General features: G+C 38.6%; 1 protein-coding gene across 22 annotated transcripts in view; it reads right to left on the bottom strand.

Annotated features, from left to right (window-relative positions):
- The window catches only part of KIF1A (kinesin family member 1A), a 192758-nt gene that overhangs the window by 30187 nt on the left and 140923 nt on the right, over positions 1 to 21648 (bottom strand). For 14 of the 22 annotated variants that reach the window (XM_089665886.1, XM_089665887.1, XM_089665888.1 and 11 more), the window contains 9 exons: positions 18264 to 18429; positions 17790 to 17880; positions 15373 to 15491; positions 14689 to 14744; positions 9615 to 9723; positions 8885 to 8951; positions 8717 to 8801; positions 7090 to 7195; positions 6339 to 6365 (listed from right to left, as the gene is read on the bottom strand). In XM_089665886.1, the coding sequence (XP_089522012.1) occupies positions 6339 to 6365; positions 7090 to 7195; positions 8717 to 8801; positions 8885 to 8951; positions 9615 to 9723; positions 14689 to 14744; positions 15373 to 15491; positions 17790 to 17880; positions 18264 to 18429 (826 nt within the window). The remainder of the gene's footprint in view (positions 1 to 6338; positions 6366 to 7089; positions 7196 to 8716; positions 8802 to 8884; positions 8952 to 9614; positions 9724 to 14688; positions 14745 to 15372; positions 15492 to 17789; positions 17881 to 18263; positions 18430 to 21648) is intronic. The other 8 variants (XM_089665889.1, XM_089665890.1, XM_089665895.1 and 5 more) reach the window with 1 other exon arrangement.

The raw sequence follows: 21648 nt of genomic DNA, 5'->3' as shown, positions 1-21648 counted from the left end.
AAAAAGAGACTAAAAGTCAAAATCTATAGGTCTCCTCTCACATATGTTATAATGTCATCTCATTGGAACGTGTGTGATGTTCAATTCGGAAAACAGATTATTGAAGGCATCTTCCATGGTTCTTCAGAACACTACTTTGATACATACGCAGATGATGTACTCTTTATATAGACACCCAGAGCAACCCCTTTCAGTTTTTGGGAAGTTTCTCTGCTTACCTAATTTAAAGATCTATATGGATAAATCTGAGATTTTAAAAAATTCCTACTGCAATGAAAAAGTAAAACAAAATTCTACCCAAACCATCTGGGCATCCACATAAACTCTATTACTACCCCAGTCTGTAAGCAAAACTTTCACTCCTGGACAAAGCGTGAAGGCCATATTACATTCCTGTTCTACAGGAAAATGAAACTACTATACCTGCCTATACTCTTTTCTGCTAAATTTAAACTGTGTTTTTACTTCTTCATTTAGCAGAAAACAAACCTTTTGGCTCAATCCTATAGGTCACTTTGGAGTGCCTCACATCAGAATCAGCACTCCAGATTTTGGACTGTACCTTCCATGTTTCCCTGAAAACAATGGGTTTTCATTGAACTAGAGCTCAACAAATGCCCCTCCTTAGCTGGCATCCTCTCTTTCAATACTTTCCCCATTAACCACTCACTATCGAGCAGATCTAATATGTACTTCAACAGTGTTTTAATTATGTGCACCCTCCCAAACACACCTTGTTTCCCTCATCTGCAAAACTTTGCTTTCTCTTAGTTATCCTGTGTTTCTTAGATACCTACTGGAATGGAAAATAGCAGGCAACTAGAAGGTGCAATATCCTCTCATTAGCTCTGTAGTTCTTGATACATTCCCTCACATAAGAAACCAGCTCAATGCTCCAGGCCAAATGTTGTTAAGGCTGTGATTTGCTCTGCTCCTTCTACCTCCTATGGTTGGACCATACTGGTAATCAGTCATATTAGAACCTTCAGATATATTGAACAAATAATCTGGTTAGATTACACAGGTCTACAAAAAATTTTTTTTCAAGAACTGTTTTGGTTATTCCACGTAATCTTTATGTTTTTTGGTGCGCTGAATCCACAAATGACCTCCATTTTGTCATAGGACATCACGTTTCCTGACAATTTAGGTAACTATGTTAAATAAGGCAATACCTCAAAATAAATGTAAATAGACTTATAAAATTAAAGTTTTATTACACTTTTTTCATTAAAATCCTTTTTTGAACTAAAATTAGCTCACCTACACACACTAAACTCAATTCTTCTTCCCTGTGAGGCTCCTCTTGGTGCATTTACGCTTGTGAGTAGTATCTGGAATGTCTCTCTGAAGCATCCAACAGTAGTCTGCCATCATTTTAATGCTCCATTTTCCCTGGTATCTCCTTTCCATCTCTTTAATGTCTTGGTGGAATCGTTCACCTTGTTCCTCACTCACAGCTCCCAAATTTTCAGGAAAGTTGTCAAGGTGGGACTGGAGGAAATGCACTTTCAAACTCATCAGGCAACTTAAAGCTTGAAATGCTTTCAGCATTCGTCCGACGATCTTTTTGTAGTGAGGATCTTTGTTATTGCCTAAAAATTTCTGTACGACTTCTTTAAATGCAATCCACCCTTCTTTTTGAGGATCCATCATGGTATTGACAAACTCTTGATCAACTATAAGCGTTCTAATGTCTGGTCCGCCTTCAGTTTTGCCTTCAGTTTTGCCTCTGACAGGCCTGGAAACTTGGTGACCAAGTATTTGAAGCATTCTCCATCTCTTGGAAATTATTTTACGAATTGCTTCATCAATCCCAATTTTATCTGGAGAGGTGGTAGAAGAACTTTATGGAAAGGTACCAAAGTTTCTCAGAGGACATTTTTTTCACCGACTGTTAGCACCCTCGGCTGCCAACTCTTCTTGGGCCTGTGATTTTGTAGGTCTCGACTGTCCCATAGACACAGAAAACAAGGGTATTTGGTATCCCACCCACTGGATTCTTCAGGAAAGATTAACCCCTTCTACCATTAGAAGCACAGCTCCAGGGCTGAGGCTTACACATACAGCATGCTGCTGAGTATCCCAGTAGTCAGACATGTCACTCAGAGCAGCACTTGTATTCACCCCCTTTGCAGGGGGGGAGGGGCAGAGATTGTTTACCTGCAAATAACAACAAAGGGCCAGAAGAGAACTAGGGAAATGAGGAAATAGAATTTTTGTTCCCTAAAACTTGCTTAGCTTATGTATATATTGCTGTCCATCAGATTTACAGTGCTATATTTTATTTTACACAACTCGGACAACCCCTTTAAGGTTTTTTTGGCATTTTATATCTTAAATACACTCGTGAATTAAATAATAGTAATTTGGACTTTAAATTTGGTTAAAAACCCATAATATAAAAAAAATACCAAAAATTAAAAAATTTGATAAATTTGAAGACAATTTTGCAATTTGTGGAAAATCATGATGTCTAGGAGTTTTTTCAATATTTTATTTGTTTTCAGCACACCAAAATACATGGAAATTAGATGAAAATAATCAAACAGCTTTTTAGTCGCAGACCTGTGTTACTCATGGTTCTAAAGAATTGCATGATGAAGACAAATGAATTCTGCTGGGTGTTCCCTTTTGGATGAGAGGATAAGGCAAGGCAGACATAGCATGATCTAGAGTTCTAGATACATAATTTGTGGAGACATGGACCTATGTGTTCAGGTGGTGGACACTATATGCCAGTGCTTACAAAAGTTGGTGATACTGCCTGCGATACTGCCTGGGAGGGTGCTGGAACAATCTAGAGAGGGCAGTAGTGGCCTCAGGAGCAACTAGGGGGCATTGAATAAAAATAAGAGGGCAGTGGAAACAAAAAGGAAGCAGAGAGGAGAAGAAATTTCTGAAAAACTGTTCATACACCTTTAATCTATTGTGTAACATACAGTAGAATTAAAGGTGAAGTGATTGTTTTCCAAATAAACACATGAAATGCAAGTGATAACTGATCACTGGTCAAGTCCAGGTAACGGGTTTTAAAGCCCAACTCCAGGCACAAAAAAAAATATCCCTTGCAGTTGGGCTGTTCCCACACTGCAAGGGTTAAGTGCTTGTATTGTCCAGGGAAAAAGAGAAACCCTTATACATACCTGAACCTCCGCTCCCTCTGCAAGTGTTATTACCCCACAATCCAGTGGTGGACTGTTGCTGGTGTTCTCATGTCCACAGCAGGGCTATGGATGCTGCATTGGGCTTCATGATGTCAGGACTCAAGACCGCTAGAGTGTGGGGGTGCAGGCACTGCAGAGACCAGTCTTTTGCAGAGAGGAGCAGAGGATAGGAAAGTATTTCTCCTTTTATATTTCCCATATGGCGTAAGTTGCAATATAAATACGTAAAAGAACACAAATTTGTCACTGCATCTTCTGTTTGTTAACATAAAGAAGGTAGATTTCCATGGGGGCGCTGAGTAGTTTTTTTTTTCTGCCAAATTAGTTTGGCATCTCTGCTATATGCTGAAATTGATGATTCAATTGCACGTGTGAGATAATTATGCTACAGCTTTATTTGGTGTACCTGGATTTACGTTTGAGCATATTAAGAGATTTTGTAGGAACTCATGTTTATATACAGTAGATGTGTATTGATTTCTGGTGCTTTTTCAGTAATATGTCTTTTTATTTTTTTTAAAAGTTATGTATTTGCATTGGTGTTTGTAAAATAATTGTATATGCACTGAGGTAACAATGAATGGTAACCAGCAGGGGCGGGCTGACAACTCATGGGGCCCCCGGGCAATAGGAGATCATGGGGCCCCTGTGTCCTTGCCCAAACTCAAAAAAGCCTATGAAAAAGGTACCAGGGGCATCTCATGGGGCCCCCTACTGACCCCGGGCCCTCGGGATGTGCCCGAGTTTCCAAATGGTCAGTCCGCTCCTGGTAACCAGTAAATTGGTTTAAAGGGAATGTATATGTTACAACTGTTAGAGCAAATTGACCATGCTTTATAAAGGTTTTTTTTTCCTTCCTCTGGATGAACTATGGGTATAGGCAGGGGCGGACTGACAACTCATGGGGCCCCTGGGCAATAGGAGATCATGGGACCCTGTGTCCTTGCCCAAACTCAAAAAAGCCTATGAAAAAGGTACCAGGGGCATCTCATGGGGCCCCCTACTGACCCCGAGCCCTCAGGCAGTGCCCGAGTTTCCAAATGGTCAGTCCGCCCCTGGATATAGGGTTCCTTTTATGGAGGGATTCTATTTATTTATTGTTTTTCTCTATTGGTTAAATTTGATAGACTTGCATGTTTTTATCCTGACTAAAGCTGGCCATATATTATACAATTTTCATGTACAATTTACCTTTAGATTTTACAAAAAAACATATAATATGAGGTCAAACCCAAACAACACTTTCAATTTGTATCCATTAAGGCAGGCCCTTGCACTACATAGTTGAAGGTAAATCCAAAGGAAATTGTACAGAAATTGTATAATGTTTGGCCAGCTTAACTGTGTAATTATGTAACCATTTAACCATGAAATATTTCATCTGAATGTTATGTAGTCTTCTATCCTGCCAGCAGCGGAGCTCTAAACTCCTTTCACTGCTCTAGGTTCCTTTCTTTGCTCTCTCTTCCATCTGCAACTTAACAGAGGTCAATAGCTCAAGTTGCAATTTACACCCAAAACTGGACGGGTCAGAGCAATTACGTATTTGTTTTTGAGGGATGAATCTGATGTTCCATTGACAGACAGCAAATTTGAAAAAGGAACTTTGATGTTGACTTGGCTCTTTAGCTAACCCACAGGGCTCTAGGAATTCTTTGTCAATAGTAAATGGTTATTTGTGAAAGAGATAATGTACATTGATTGAGATTTTAGATGGTATCAGTAATGACAAGTTTTTGAACTGTTTTAAAATATTTACACACACATGTATATTTATCTGCTGTTTTTACTGATGGCTATGTTAAGCACACAAATAAACAGACATTTTGATAGCAACTTATATTGCACACAACTATATTTTTTTAAAGCCCGTACTTAAGATGGATTGCTTAGAATGGGTCCTGTGTTGCAAAGCTATTGTGTTTAGTTTAACCCCTAAAAGACACATTGTTCCCTTATCTATGAAATGACAAAATACTGTTCCATTGTTAGCTATAACTTAAAATTAAAGATTCTACTTCTCCATTCTGCATGCATTAGGCCAGGTACTCATGGACATTAAAGCCAGGTGTTATCTCCTTACAACCAACAAATGCTTTATACTCTAGTTACAACCAATAAATGCTCAGAATGCAACTAGCACATTAGTGTATGGTGAACATTTGTATTTTTGAGACACATTTTAGATGACCTTTGGTGTGTTTGGTTTCATCATCCCCCTTCTGGCATCAAAAATAAACTACTTCTTGCTACCTACAATTCTTTGCTCTCAATAATAAAAGTTTAATAAGTTTTGATTAGCCCAATTATGTCCAAACATGTTTTTATTTAGTTCTCAACAGAGCATGAAAGATTATATCACTGTTTGTGCTCATGAGAGATGTCAACTCACTTCCTGTGCTGTTACCAGGACAGAAAGTGAGGATATACCTTCCCAGCTGGGACACAGACAACAGTGAAACCAGAAACAGTTTACATATCTATATATATTATTATGTATATCTGTCATGACCGATTTGCATTGAGTATTTAGAAGCATACGAAAAGCTTTCTGAAAACTCTTTAATAAAAGCATAGGAAATGCTTGCCTAATTCCTGAAAAATTATTTATATATCTGAACCATTTGGCCGAAATGTAAAGGAAACCTATACTGGTTTTCCTATACTGGATCATACTACATTCAAATTGGTGTGCTCTTATTGTTTACCTATTCCTTTTCAAATGCTTGTTGTCATGCTGATCAAATAACTTCATTTACTTTACCTTCACTGCTTACTTTTTCTGCATCAATATTAAAAACAAAGACTGCTAGGCAACTAGAGTTTCCAGAAGGGGGTCAGCAATAGAAGCCAGTACAGTTTCCTTTATTTTAAAGCCCATGAGTACAAAGCTTTATTTTATAATGGTTATACATATTTTCCTACATGAAAAAGGAGCATTTCCGAGGACCAGGGGAGGGGTAAAAAGACCAGATTGGTATAAGTTGGGACAAGAAGGATGTAATTAATGAACTGCATAATCTGATGTAATGGTGGAACAGAAGAAAAAAAATAACAGCCAGTGGAGGGTGGTACAGAGGGAAGAAGAAGACCAGGGGAGAAAGGACAGTATAAGGGAAAAGGGGGTTAAGCTGAACAGCAGGTTGAGGAATGATAAAAAAAATAAAATACCTAGGTGTGTCAGAATCAAGAAACTGCCTGAAACACAAATAGTGAGACATTAGTGTTTCCATCAGGGCATGGGAAACCTCAGCCCCCAATGACCCCAACACATTCATCCAAAGATCTTCAGCTCAGCCAGTGGACAGGTAAATACATCTTTTTTTTGGTCTCCCTTGTTTAATCCAAATAGGGAGCATGTGAACCTTATTCTAGTAAGGTAAGTGCTTAAGTGAGGTTAAGAGGTGCCAAGATGGGGAATTTTGAAGGTACATGGATAATAAGTAAATATATGGGATTACAAATGACAGGTGTGAAAGTGTGTGAGGTGTGAAAAGTACAGAATGGTGATGATGGACTGCAGGGAAGAAGTTAGAAATGATGTGAGCATGACAGAGGGTAGGCTGTGAGTAAGGCTTGGAATGACTGGGACCAATGGGGGACAAGGGGAATATTGTAATGGATAAGGTAGTAGGCAGGTACAAGTACATTTCCCTGAGAGGGTGAACATCCTGAAACATTGTGGCTAGGGTTAGGTGGACATGTAAGGGAGCAAAGGGAGATCAGGTGAGAGGAAGCTCATGCTCAAGTTTCTTCTTTTTCATTCGTAACGAAGAGACAAAAGTCATACATACAATATCTTTCTATAGAGTCTCTCTTTTTATCACGTCATATGCATCATCCCTTGCTAACATTTCACATTCATTCTGTTCATAATATACTAGCTCTTCTGTGGCCTCCAAATATCCAACAAACTACTTACCGGTCACCTCCCTCTGGGGGGCGATACCCTGCAGACAGGATGTTTAAGGATAAGATGTTGGGGTCAATTAGAGACTCGTCTGCCTCTGGTGTGTTCCTGATTCTCCCTAAAGTGATAAAACAAGAATGTTTTTCTGTATTCAAGATGAACTGTATTTGGAACAAAATTTCCAATATTATGAGACCACTGGACTCTAAATTCTCATTTTCACCAACTGCTCAGGCCGTATGATGGGTTTAACTGTATAACACAGAGCAATATGTTGGAAGACTAGTGAAGCAACATTAATTTGTTCAGTAGAATAAGGTGTGTACCTTGGTTAAGGGAACATAGTTATAAGTACATTAAGGCCCCCCTGCACACGGGCGTCATAATTTGCTGATGTTTACTCAGGAACTGGTGAAGCCTGCGTGCAAGGGGCCAAAAACTGTTTGTAAAGACCTGAGTAATGTTGAGTAAAGACCTGAGTAATGTTGAGTAAAGGTGAGTAAAGGTGCATAAGTATATAGACGAGAAAAATTCTTCTTCATTGCCAATATTGTAATATACTCATTTATGCTTGCGCATATGTGAGTAAATTACTGCACTCAAATAAAAAATGTTCTAATTTTGTTTTACGTTTCTGTACTCAACACTGTATTACTGATCTTTACTCAGCTGTATGCAATATTCCATATACAACACTGCATCTCATTTCAGATCAGTAAAAAAAAATCAGCATTTGTTACTCCCGTGTGTAAAAGGCCTAACATGGAAATACCATGCATGAAAAGACTTTACATATTATTGTTGTATATGCATAGGCTTTTGGTTCCCAAACAGCACTTTAGCATCAACATACTAACTGCAGTACATTCAAAACTGTGAAGTATTTATCAACGGGATAAAGGTCTGTATACCTACCTATAACATATAATATATTCTCTCTGTTTATGTTATCAGGTTTTTTTTAATTGTGTATGTTAAAGCCAATTCAAAATATTAACACATTATAGTAATACTAAACCTAAGGCAAGTATCTAAAACATATAAATGGAAACCTTTACAAAGTATTTGTGTTTCTGCACACCAAGTCTTGTGATCCAAACACCCCAGCTAAAGGGCAAAGTGAGGTCCCCAATATTCACTTTAGCAGCGTCACTGATTGGCCAAGAACACATCCCAAGCCTGTTGAGTGGTCAATGAAGAAGCAGCAGTAGACAGGTGAGGTCACTCCTGTGCTCTCCTCCAGAATTTTCAATGTTTGACCTTGTGCATTGCAGTAGACCCTGATTGGCTGCACAATTGTTTTTATATTCTCTTGGAATTACGTGTTAATTGTTAGGTTCTGTGAGGTGTATACGGGGAAAAAAAATTGTAATTTAGTGTTTACTAATCAGGAGACTTACTATGTAGGAGATACAGATAACTGTCTCACAAGAAAAATACCGCTTAGAATGCCATACTGGAACATAGGGGTCAGTAACATTTCTGCAGGTAAAATAATGAAGTGTGTCACACCAACAATAGTTGTTAAAACCAGCCCTCAGTTCCCAGGAGAAATTGGGATTTCAATGACCTAGACAGTCCCTTATATCGTTATTTGTACCCAAGAGTTTATCCCTGCTACAAGGAAGTAGATACCCACCTACTACCAATTCTCGCACCTCCAACCATTTTAGTTCTGCTCCAGCTTCATGCACAAGTGTCACTGAAATGCGTCTTTGGATTCCCTGCATTAGACAACATTTGCATCAAAAAGATATGAAACAAAAGTTACCTATTTAGGATATAAAAATGCATATAGACACATTACCTGGTGCAGAAGGAAGGTGCCATGACAAGGTAAGCCAACACCATGATCTACTGCTACAGGTATATAGCTGTGAGAAAGAATGACAGAGTTTTAATGTGAAGAACTAGGCGGGTGCAGCATTAATTTTTCTGTCATGCCGAAAACCTAGAGCGCCAGCCAAAACCTTTTATGTCTCTCTTAGCTATAGTGGAAAAGGGTTAAAACCACTATCATGTTTATTGATGTCTGTAACCTCACTAGGGTTATTCCCATTGCTTGTTCTGGTGACACAGACTATTAAGAATTCATCATCAATGAGCACACAGACTACAAAAAAATCCGACAGAAGATTCAACCTTTGTTCACACTACTTGTATTAGTGCTTTTACTCCCATTGGTATCCCTGCTTGAGGCCTTTTCTGCGACTGGTGTTCTGACAATACCAGAAGTAAAGAAAAATCTCTCCATTAGGGACATAAAATATGACAGCACCCACCCCTACTCTATTAAACACATTAAAAAATTATTTGGTTTTTGTTCTACTTTATGATACACTTCAAATAAATCCCTACAACATTTTGTACAGGTATTATTATAAAACATGAATATACCAAGAGAAACAAAATTACGTTGCAAGCATTTCTTTTAAGACACCTGAATGCATGCATTCATTCACTGGTAATGAAAAATACCTCTTTTTAGCTTTCAATATGCATTTTGTAGCCAAACACAAGAGAAATAAAGAACTCACTCTCCATTTGCCTCCAGCTCACAGATTTGGAAGTATGCCATCAGATCATACTTGCAGTGGCACTGGCCAGTACTGGGAACACGTTGCCTGGTTAGCTTAGTGGCAGGAACTGAAAAGAGAGAAATCATTATTACTGAGAAAAAAACTGGCATAGATAATTAGGCGATAAATCACATTGACTGGGAAAAGTAATGGAAATATCTTTAATGATGATAAAGAACAAGAATTAGAAAAAAAACTGTTTTTAAAATCTGTTCTGTAAATGTCTCCTATTAAAAAGTCTCAGGATACTCTGATTATGGAGTAAGGATGAAAGAATACATTTAGGGCCTGTACTGACGGGCTTTGGGCTTGTGCCAACGGCATCAGCTTGACATCAGTTTGAGACACTTCTGAGATCAATCAGAATTCATTGTCAGCTGCAGCTGCCCACCTTCTGACCTGCATTTTACCTGTATATCACTACTACAAGCAAGTAGTTACCCACTTACTAGCATTCCACCTACTTCAAGAGGGTTTTGAATTCCCATAAACTTAGGAGTATATGAATGCAAAACTTGCCAAAAGCAAACAAATGCCTGTAGACACAGGCACCTAGGCCTTTGTTCCGTGGAGGCAGATTGATACATATCAAACTGCTTATGGTAACAATACACACTATTACAAATGACAGATCAATTGTAAAGCAAAGCTTCAGTGACTCATGCATGTCACTTCATATTACAATCTGAACCTCAAGCAGCAAATAAAAGCTTATTCTGTGAAGAAGCACAAAGAGCAGTAATGATGTAAAAATGCAGTAGCCCCTAGTATTCAATAAGATTTCATTATAAAAAAGTCAATATAAAGAAAAATTCAATGATTTCTTTTGTTTACTGCACTATACACGCTGTTCTTTGGCTTGTCAAAGTAGTCAAACACACAAAACTCAACAGAAAACGCTTTCCTATGTCACAGAACTATCTGAAATAGAAAACCAGAGCTTAGTGATATGGTGTCCACAGCCAGAACAGCCCATGCTTCATAGGGCATACAAAGTCCGAACCCTGCCACCCCTACCATTTTATTTTATTTTGATTGGTTTTAGCAAGGTTTCACTGTGACCTGAACATTAGTTTAGGGGTTATTGTTGGTAAAACACTTAGAGTATATTTTCAGTTTATACAAGGCAACCTTTTATATTTCACAGTGACTGCCTATTGCACAATTCCCTATACATTCTTATGTATTTTATTGAATAAAAAGGGCCAGAAGTAGTTATGGTTTCATTGAAACACTATAGGTTGTAAAAGTGGCAACATCAGGCTCACTTCTGCATAGAAACCAATCGGCTTCCAGGTTTTATTGTCAAAGCGTAATTGTACAAGCTGAGATTAGAAGCTGATTGGTTTCCATGCAGAAGCGAGCCTAATTTTTCACTCTCTAGCTTTAGTAAATAAACACCACTGTGTTCTTCTGTCACGTTGAAAGATCTCTTAACCATTGGCCACAGGTGCCCTATTGGCTATCCTTAGAACACAGGCAGGTCTCCCCACCTTCTTTATGAGACATTATCTATAGCCAGTCTAATGCTTTACCACTCTGCATGACCTTATATGACCTTTTTATAGTGATCTATCTTACATGCCCCTATTCTCAGGATCAGATCCACAATTTATCATTTGTACAGTATAACACAAAAAAATAAAGCAATTTGTCCTTATTATGGTAGCTTATAACGCTAACAGATTATCTAATAAATATAATGCTACAGATATTTGCAGTCTCTCTCACTCTTCTTTAGGCCAGAAATTCTCTGAGCAAAGCACTGCTAAAAAAGACTGAGGGTCAGGGGTCATGCAATCTCATAAGACAGTCCGAGGAGAATGAAAACTCCTCCTACAGGCTTTAACCAGTGCTCGGCTGGACACTGATAGAAGTCAAAAGGCTGCTATATACTGCTGATGAGAAAAGGTATTTAGCAGGTTATATTTACTAAAAGTAAGAGTGCAACATCAGGCTCACTTCTGCATAGAAACCAATTGACTTCCAGGTTTTATTGCCAAAGCTTAATTGAACAAGCTGAAGTTAGAAGCTGATTGATTTCTATGCAGAAGCAATCCTAATTTTTCACTCTCTAGCTTTAGTAAATAGACACTACTGTGTTCTTCTGTCATGTTGAAAGATCTTTTAACTATTCTCCAAAAAATACAAAAGAGAACTATCCATTGGCCACAAGTGCCCTGCATCTGGTTGTTGGCCAAATGGCTATCCTTAGAACACAGGCAGGTCTCACCACCTTCTCTATGAGACATTATCTATAGCCAATCTAATTCTTTACCACTCTGCATGACCTTATCCAGTATATGACCTTTTTATAGTGATCTATCTTACATGCCCCTAGTCTCAGGCTCAGATCCACAATTCATCATTTGTGCAGTGTAACATAAAAAATAAATGTCCCAGTTATGGTAGCATATAAAGCTAACAGATTATCTAATAAATATAGTGCTAAGGATATTTTCAGTCTCTCTCACTCTCCCTTTACCCAGAAATTCTCTGAGTAGAGCACTGCTAAACAATTCTGCAAACTCTGACCCAGTATATTCAGCCCTGGTCCACAATGATACGATTTCAGATGTGAATTGAATCCCACTGAATCAAATACACAGAATATATCTGGATATAACATTTATAGGTAAAGTTGATCCAGGGAATATCCGATTGCCACTCGGGGGATCAGGAAGGAATTTATTTCCCTGCAGGAGCAAATTGGATCATGCTTTGCTGGGTTTTTTTGCCTTCCTCTGGATCAACTGTGGGTATAGGATTATAACTTTTTTTTTTAATGGTTGAACTGGATGGACTTTTGTCTTTTTTCAGCCACACCAACTATGTAACTATGTAACATGAGAAGGGAAATAACATTGATTCCTATTGTGCCGGTTCACATCAATGTAGCACAACTGCAATCTGACTTTGGGAAAGGGTCTGTGCTACTTTGGTGCAATTTACAGTGAAATTTGGCCTCATAGAAGAGGCAAACTTTATCCAAAATGCAACTAAAGTAGATTCACAGAATCTACTCTTAATTCGAAGAGAGCCATGACACATTTCTTTAACAAAGTAAGGTGAAGACTTTCACATATCCACCTTTTTCATCTCATCCTAACTTATCCAATAAATTGTTCATACCTTCAGGTTTTGGTTTTCATCAAGCCCTACTTCACAGATGCTAAAACGATTGAATGCAAACTATGCGATTTTTGACTGTATGATATCTGTGCTATAAACCAGCTGTCCTACAGGGGTTTATAGCAATGATCTGCACAATTCTCCCCTCTGTCTTAAAATAATAAATAAACACCTAGTTTTTGAAGATTGTTGTTGAAACTTTCTCCATGCAAGTGGCTTACTATTGACGCTTGTTGCTAGATATAAGAAATAAAAGGACCACTAAACTAGCTCTCTATGTTTTTTAAGAAAGTTTCTGTTAAGTATTTGATCCCAATCATTATATCTATCTATAATGGTTGGTCTTGACTCAAGAGCACTGGAAAAATCAAGAGGCACTGTATGCAGCGCATGCACAGTTTACATAGTACAGAGTTAATAAGGGAAAGATGCATCACACACTACATCACAGTGAGACCAAAGTGAGTAAATGACCTTATAGGACTCCACACGCACCAGGTTTCTGTGCCTTCAATACAGCACCAGCCATCCTTAACAGCGAAAGCTCTTGTTGTGGTTGTCCCTTTAGTGTGTTTAAAAGAGAGCTACCTATATGTTCTTCATCTGCAGACAGCACAGGAACCAGTGAACTCAGCATATGAAAAGTAGAATGTAGTGCTGGGGGAAGGAATGGAGTGTGCAGGCCTAGGAATGGCACCCATTAAAGTAACATAGGGGGGAGCCAAAAGTCAAGTGTAAAATCAGAGATTTTGTGAGATCAGTAAATAGAAAATGTCAGTAAACAGAAAAGAAGAAGCAAAGGATAATACACAGTAGAAAAGAAACAAAACAAAAATAACAATTGTTAAAACATAATAAGGAAAGGCATATTAAAGTGTTACTAAGCCCACAACAGTAAAAGCAGTCTGTATATGCAGTTAGGCATGCTTGTTATACTCACAGTGGAGCCTAAGGGGTTAATCTTCTGCATTGTGTAAAACAACTGTTTGATCCTGTCTTCTCTGATCCTCCCCTTCTTCTACAGTCTCAATCCATCTGCTGATAGTACAGAGCCCTAGGAGGCACATGCTCAGCTTGGTGTGTATTGCTAGAGAGTTTTTTGGGGGAAGGGTGCATGTGATCAGCAGAGGGCCAATCAGCACTGTCCAGACAGAGGGTCAGGGGTCATGCAGTCTCATAGGACAGTCAGAGGAGAATGAAAACTCCTCCTACAAGCTTTAACCAGTGCTCAGCTGGACACTGATAGAAGGCACAAGGCTGCTATAAACTGCTGATGAGAAAAGTATTCAGCAGTTTATATTTTTTTAAATAATTGCATTTCCGTGTTCTGTGTACTGTGGGAGACCAGATATAGTGAATTCAGGTTTATGGGTTTAGTAACACTTTAACTACAAATGTTTGGCTTTATACTGCATTCATTTTACAAAATGTACATGGAGAAAAAGATGGGATCACACATAACAGAAATGGTTGTAGTTTTTGGCAATCACTTTTGCTGGCTGCTGTATCTCAATAAAAAAGTGTATGCCAATGATCTGCGACTATTGCATATGTATTTGTAAGGTACATGGTAGTAAAATATATCATTGCAAATTACAGTAGTTGGGATTCCATCATTTCAAGCCAGTAATGTGATCATTTCTTTTTTATCAATCCTTTTCTATGTGCAAAATGTAGGATACACTTCAATACATTATATTTCTTATCTTATTGACTACTCAGGATGGTGGATTATTTATTTTCTTTTCTAGAATTTTTGCCTCTAAATCCTTGTTATCTCTGAAACTACAATGTCTTTCCTTTTCTAGCTTCTAAATATGTGTTTATTTATAATGAAAGTAGAAACAGAAAACTTATCATAGATTTGCAATCTGGTAAGGCAGGTAAATGTGTGTGTTACCTGGTTTGGACAATGGCATGACTCGAGGGAGGAGACGTCTGGAGGACCGCAAGGGACTGTGAATGAAATAGATTTTGCTTTGGTAAGTTTCAGGTGGTATTTTATTCTCTACAATGATGTGCAGTTATCATAGAAGAAAAGAAGAGAAACCTGTAGTGAAGGAATCTGGTGGCTAGTATTCTGAACCTCTTTTTCATAAAATGCTAATTGTCTGGCAGTCACACTAATTTCATAGCGTTAATATTTTCTGAGGCATGAGTTTGGTACACTTATGTAGATCAGGAGACTTCCCTCTGACTTTCTAGTCTGCATGCTTATTTTGGTTCAGTGTATAGAAAGTATTGAAGCATGGCACAGCCAGGAAACTGGCACGTTTTGCAATAGCAGCTACCATGTTTCTTTCAGTACAGGTTTCCTAAACTAATGAACCTATTGTTTAGGTTCACTAAACTATAAAGATCACCAATTGTCAAAACTAATGCCATTTTTAGTAGTGAGAGCCACAAAGATCAGAAAACAAGTCACATAGAAAATATTTTTTTTTATGGCAAATAAAACCTGCCCTATATCTTAATAAGGTCAACATATAGCATGCTCTTTCAATAATGATAAATACCCTGTGAATAAACAGACCCTGTTATGAACTATCTAGTATTATACATATTGGCACCTTAGATGAATTACCTTAACACATCTTTACACAGGGGAGGGAATGGGTGCTGTTGATAATGTCCAAACACTTCAAAGACTATTGGCTGCGTCTTCACATACTCCACAAAGGATTGTGTCACTTCTACAGCAATCTGCCAAAGGGGCAATAAGAGAAAACATTGAAGTATCAGACAAAGTGCTTCCAAAACCTCAATTTAGACCATAAAAAAAAAGAAATTAAAAACCATATACAGTGTGTATATATAATATATATATATATATATATATATATATATATATATATATATATATATATACAGTCATGGCCGAAATTGTTGGCACCCTTGATATTTCTCCAGGAAATCATGTATTTCTCACGAAACGTATTGCATTAACACATGTTTTGCTATACACATGTTTATTCCCTTTGTGTGTATTGGGACAAAACAAAAAAAGGGAGGAAAGAAAGCAAATTCGACATAATGTCACACAAACCTCCAAAAATGGGCTGGACAAAAGTATTGGCACCCTTTCACAACTGCGGATAAATAAGAATGTTACAAGCATGTGATGCTCCTGTAAACTCACCTGGGGCAAGTAACAGGTGTGGGCAATATAGAAATCACACCTGAAAGCAGATAAAAAGGAGAGACGTTCACTTAACCTTTGCATTGTGTGTCTGTCTGTGCCACACTAAGCATGGACAACAGAAAGAGGAGACGAGAACTGTCTGAGGACCTGAGAACCAATATTGTGGCAAAATATCAACAATCTCAAGGTTACAAGTCCATCTCCAGAGAACTAGATTTGCCTTTGTCCACAGTGCGCAACATTATCAAGAAGTTTGCAACCCATGGCACTGTAGCTAATCTCCCTGGTCGTGGACGGATGAGGAAAATTGATGAAAGATTGCAACGCAGAATAGTCCGGATGGTGGATAAGCAGCCCCAAACATGTTCCAAAGACATTCAAGCTGTCCTGCAGGCTCAGGGAGCATCAGTGTCAGCGCGAACTATCCGTCGACATTTAAATGAAATGAAACGCTATGGCAGGAGACCCAGGAGGACCCCACTGCTGACACAGAGACATAAAAAAGCAAGACTACAGTTTGCCAAAATGTACTTGAGTAAGCCAAAAGCCTTCTGGGAAAACGTCTTGTGGACAGATGAGACCAAGATAGAGCTTTTCGGTAAAGCACATCATTCTACTGTTTACCGAAAACGGAATGAGGCCTACAAAGAACAAAACACAGTACCTACGGTAAAATATGGTGGAGGTTCAATGATGTTTTGGGGTTGTTTTGCTGCCTCTGGCACTGGGTGCCTTGACTGTGTGCAAGGCATCATGAAATCTGAGGATTACCAAAGGATTTTGGGTCGCACTGTAGGGCCCAGTGTCAGAAAGCTGGGTTTGCGTCCAAGATCCTGGGTCTTCCAGCAGGACAATGACCCCAAACATACGTCAAAAAGCACTCAGAAATGGATGGCAAAGAAGCGCTGGAGAGTTCTGAAGTGGCCAGCAATGAGCCCAGATCTAAATCCCATTGAACACCTGTGGAGAGATCTTAAAATTGCTGTTGGGAAAAGGTGTCCTTCCAATAAGAGAGACCTGGAGCTGTTTGCAAAGGAAGAGTGGTCCAAAATTCCGGGTGAGAGGTGTCAGAAGCTTATTGATGGTTATAGGAAGCGACTGATTTCAGTTATGTTTTCCAAAGGGTGTGCAACCAAATATTAAGTTAAGGGTGCCAATACTTTTGTCCAGCCCATTTTTGGGGTTTTGTGTGACATTATGTCATATTTGCTTTTCTGCCTCTGTTTTATATTTGTTCCAATACATACAAAGGGAATAAACGTGTATAGCAAAACATGTGTTAATGCAATACCTTTTTTGTGTGAAATACTTGATTTTCAGGAAAAATATCAAGGGTGCCAACAATTTCGGCCATGACTGTATATATATACACATGAACAAAATGTAAATAAATAAACATGAGTCCTGAAAGATAGAATTAAGAACTATTTGTATAATTAAAGTGACTTTGCTAGTCTGACATGATTTTGCAGCAGCCCGCAAGTCTACCAGCACTACATCAAATTCTGGATCATTCTGATTGGGCTATGAAATGCAGATGACAGGTGAAATTGATCCTGCGGAGTTAGCTGTGTGTAATAGGCTGCAGATCCAACAGGTGATATTGATACCAAGTAATGTGAAGAAATTGGTCACTAAGGGATACTGGGAATTGAGATGTGTGTTGGGGAGCAGTTTTCACTGATGAAGTGGGTACTGCAGAGTGAACTGTCTATACTGCTAAAAAAGAGAGTTGTGTGCCCTGTAGCTTAGAATCCTTCAGCAAGTGGAAAAGAAATTGCAAACTCCTTAATCACTTTTAATAAGTCGCATAAAATCACAGATCTGCTCATGAGTGTTGAATGGTGGGCATATCTTACATTCTGAACATGGTAGAAGCCCAGTGGAGGTCCACGGCCCGTGTTTTTTAAAGGTTCTGTAGAAAATGCCTCGTCGTGACGATGGATGAAGCTGAAAATTAAAATGTAAATTGCAGCTGAGAATTTTTGTCCTGTCTCAGTAAAATCATACCATTAATCAATCATCAGAAAAGACATGTAAGCCTTAACAATGTAAGTGATCATTTTGTCAATTTTATGTGGCCAGTAAGTATGCTAGAATCTAGTGGTGCCAATTAAGCAGACATAAATGCCATTTAACTGATATAGTTAAACAACAGCTAATAATAAATATATGTATACACCATAAGAAAACATAATATACAGTCAAAACATAATATACAGTATGTGATTATGATGATGTCAGTACTTATCCGGGAAGAACAGGCTACATGGAAAGCAGGACTATTTGCTATTAGAACCAGACAAGTGTATTCAGATCATAGCGTCACTAACTTGAACTGGCAGAATATGTCTGCATATTCTGGAGGGATGCTCGAGGCCTGCAGGACGGTCACTCTAAAGGTGAAGATGCTGCCCAGTTTCAGGGGATGTCCACCTCCATCACACAAATCCAGAGAAGTCTTAATCGGGCTGTCAAGTAGAGCAGCTTGCTGAGAGGCTGGAAAAGAAAAAAGTGCATTGATTAAGTATCCATATTTAAAGGATAAGTTCACCTTTTGTAACATGTTACACCCATGTTTAGGGTGTAACATTTAACGCGTTACGATCTGACTGGCCTTCCGCTCACCCCCCCGCTCCAACAGCTAGCAGGGAATCCCCCCCAAAATTAAAAAAAAACATGGCCCTGCAGGGCTCTGCCTGCCTGGCCTAGTCACTCAATCACAGCATTCTGTAAATGAGAGACTACAGGTCACGGCAGCCTTAGCAGCTGTCAGCTTGTAGTCCTCAATGAACTACCACAGAGCTGTGGAGCGCCCTGGTAGTTTGTTGATTCTTCCTGTCAGTATATCTGCTTGCTCATACATCCCGTACAAGCAAACAGATATTCTGACAGTAATAAATAAATGAAGTGCAGCGCTAATAATGAATAAATGACACAAATAAAAGTTCGTTCAAAGTAAGTTCGTTCAAATGATGATGTCTCATAAATGGCACAAGTGGTAATCACCACAACAGCAGATATCGTATAAAAGCTTGTGACAGGAAACAAATGGCAGAAATGCGCACTCACCGACTGCGCATAGGAAATGCGCATGTATATAACCATCAGATGGATTTAAACAGCAGGTAGATGGTGAGCTTCCCTCAGGGAAATGCTGCCAGCATCCAGAGGAGGGAGCCCTGCACCCAGGTTGAATACCCGCTTATCCTTAAGGAGACCTCTGGACCCAGCAGATTATTACTTCACCCAAGCTTGATGACCATTTCTCTGAGGGAAGCTCACCATCTACCTGCTTTTTAAATCCATCTGATGGTTAAATACATGCGCATTTCCTATACGTAGTCGGTGAGTGCGCATTTCTGCCATTTGTTTCCTGTCACAAGCTTTTATACGATATCTGCTGTTGTGGTGATTACCACTTGTGCCATTTATGAGACATCATCATTTGAATGAACTTACTTTGAACGAACTTTTATTTGTGTCATTTATTCATTATTAGCGCTGCCCTTCATTTATTTATTACAAGTTTAAGGTTATTGTGATTTCCTTTAAGTGTTCCAGCAGCTATCTGTTTATAGAGTGCTTGCTTGATTAATTTTTATCTAGATATTCTGACAGATCTGCAGGAGACCTGCATTGCACCAGTGATCTGCTGATCACTGGTGCAATGCTTTACAGGCTCCTGCAGACAAAAATAATAAATGCACATTTTGTTACCTGCAAAAAAAAATGTGTATTTATTATTTTTTACTAAAAGGTGAACTTATCCTTTAAAGAATATGCATATCAAAAACGTAGGCATGGTCAGTGAGGAGAAATCTTTCTTCCAGGGACACAGCAGCAATAAAACAATATAGAGTGAGGGAAGGCTAGAGAGATACTCAATACGTTAGATTCATCTTTCTGACCATGTTTTATTTTATTTATTACAGGTACTTACTGTAAATAGCACTGTCAATTTACATATCGCTTTACACATATATTTTACATTCACATCAGTCCCTGCCCTCAAGGAGCTTAGAATCTAAGGTTCCTAACTCACATTCAAAAATGTACAAATGCTAGGGCCAATTTAGACAGGAGTCACTTTAGACAGGAGGAAAGCTCCCAACCTCAAACCACCTCTCAATTTACAGAATCAGGGGTTCTTCTCTCCTCTAGCTCCTGTCATATTTGACTTTAGCATGGGGGTTTGACTTTGTCTGCAGAGCTTCGCCATTCATTCACAGATACCTCAGTACAGACCTGAGCTGGATGGAAGTGTCTGCAGAAGCTAGTTCTTTGCCCCGATGATCCACTGATTCTGGTTGAAATGCTTGGCAGGCACCAATGCAACAAAATAATAAATGTGCATTTTTGCTTTTTGCAAGATGGATGCAATTATTACTATTTTTTTTAAAAAGATGGAATTCTCCTTTACCCCTTGTCTACCATGGTATATTTATAAATGTCATGGAAACACACACCATAGGGCACGCACGTGTATCGGAAGATAAATTGCCTCACACCGCAAACATCGGAGTGAGAGCAACAATTGTAGGGCCATAATTTTGATAAACTCTAAACTAAAACCCTGTGAAGGCTTTTAAAACATTGCCTATAAAGACATTTGGATACCATAGTTTTATTATTTCAAGGGCGCCTGCCATTTTAAGGCTTGACATGTTTGGTGTCCATTTACTCAACGCAAATCCATCTTTTATATTTTTTTAAAAATTGGGTATAATATTGTGTTTTCTTGTACTAAAATTCACTGTAGTATTTTTTTCTTAAAAGTATGCATTTGATAAACTGCTGTAAAAATCTCATGCAGCATAAAAACGTTTATACCTGCCACCGTTTTAATCTACAGGACTTATGTTTTCGTTAAATACATAATTGGAGGGTTAAGTTAATTAACAGCAAAAATGCCAATTCTAACAAGAATAGGCATAGGTTATAGAATTAGGCACTGTTAATCTATTACCCAGAAACAACAAAAAACATTTTGCAGGCTGAGCCAACCATTTGTAATTTAAAGGCAACCTGTTGAAATAGAAATATGAGAGCTGAAATTGATGATGGATTTTTAAAGTAGCATGCTCTGAGACTGTCAAAATACATTACTGCTTCACTTTTTAGTGAGTCCATGTGTACATGTTGCCACATGCACAACTCCTAATATCTATACTTGTTCCAGGTAAGTGACTTGTTAAAGGTGTCCATGCATATTAGAAGGTGGTCACACATGCAAGAACTGTAGTCTGCCAGCAGGTCCAAAAGCAGGAATGTCTGGCTTAGGTAAATGGGAAGGGGAGGGTGAACATTAGCACAGTAAAATGTTTTCTATGTTGTCCCATTCATCATGTTCCCTGCCAGTGGGCAGTCAGCAGCATAAATGATAACCCACAGACATAAGATCATCACCCAATCTGGCAAAAATGGCCAGAACAGGCAATTGTAGTCTCACATATATAGGTAACTCAATTGCAAGAAACTGAAAATCCCACTAAGTCATAGAGTTACTTTTGATTGTTGTTGAAACCAATTTTTAGCTTCACATCTTCTCTGAGCATGACTCTTGGAGCTGATAGTCAGAGGCGATAGTTGCTGCCCTGTTGACTGCATGCTGATAGCACACACTGTTTTCCAGCTTCTACTTAGGTGTTAAAGTATCAAACGCAAAGATCTCTAGTAGTTTACATTTCTCCTACCTACAGGGCTCTTTTGTTTAAA

The sequence above is a fragment of the Staurois parvus genome, unplaced genomic scaffold, assembly GCF_062004578.1.
Source record: "Staurois parvus isolate SC_StPar_1 unplaced genomic scaffold, SC_StPar_1.0 ptg000049l, whole genome shotgun sequence".
Lineage (NCBI taxonomy): Eukaryota > Metazoa > Chordata > Amphibia > Anura > Ranidae > Staurois > Staurois parvus.
Note: the sequence above shows the minus strand (reverse complement) of the source record. Positions and strands in the feature narration are given on the sequence as shown.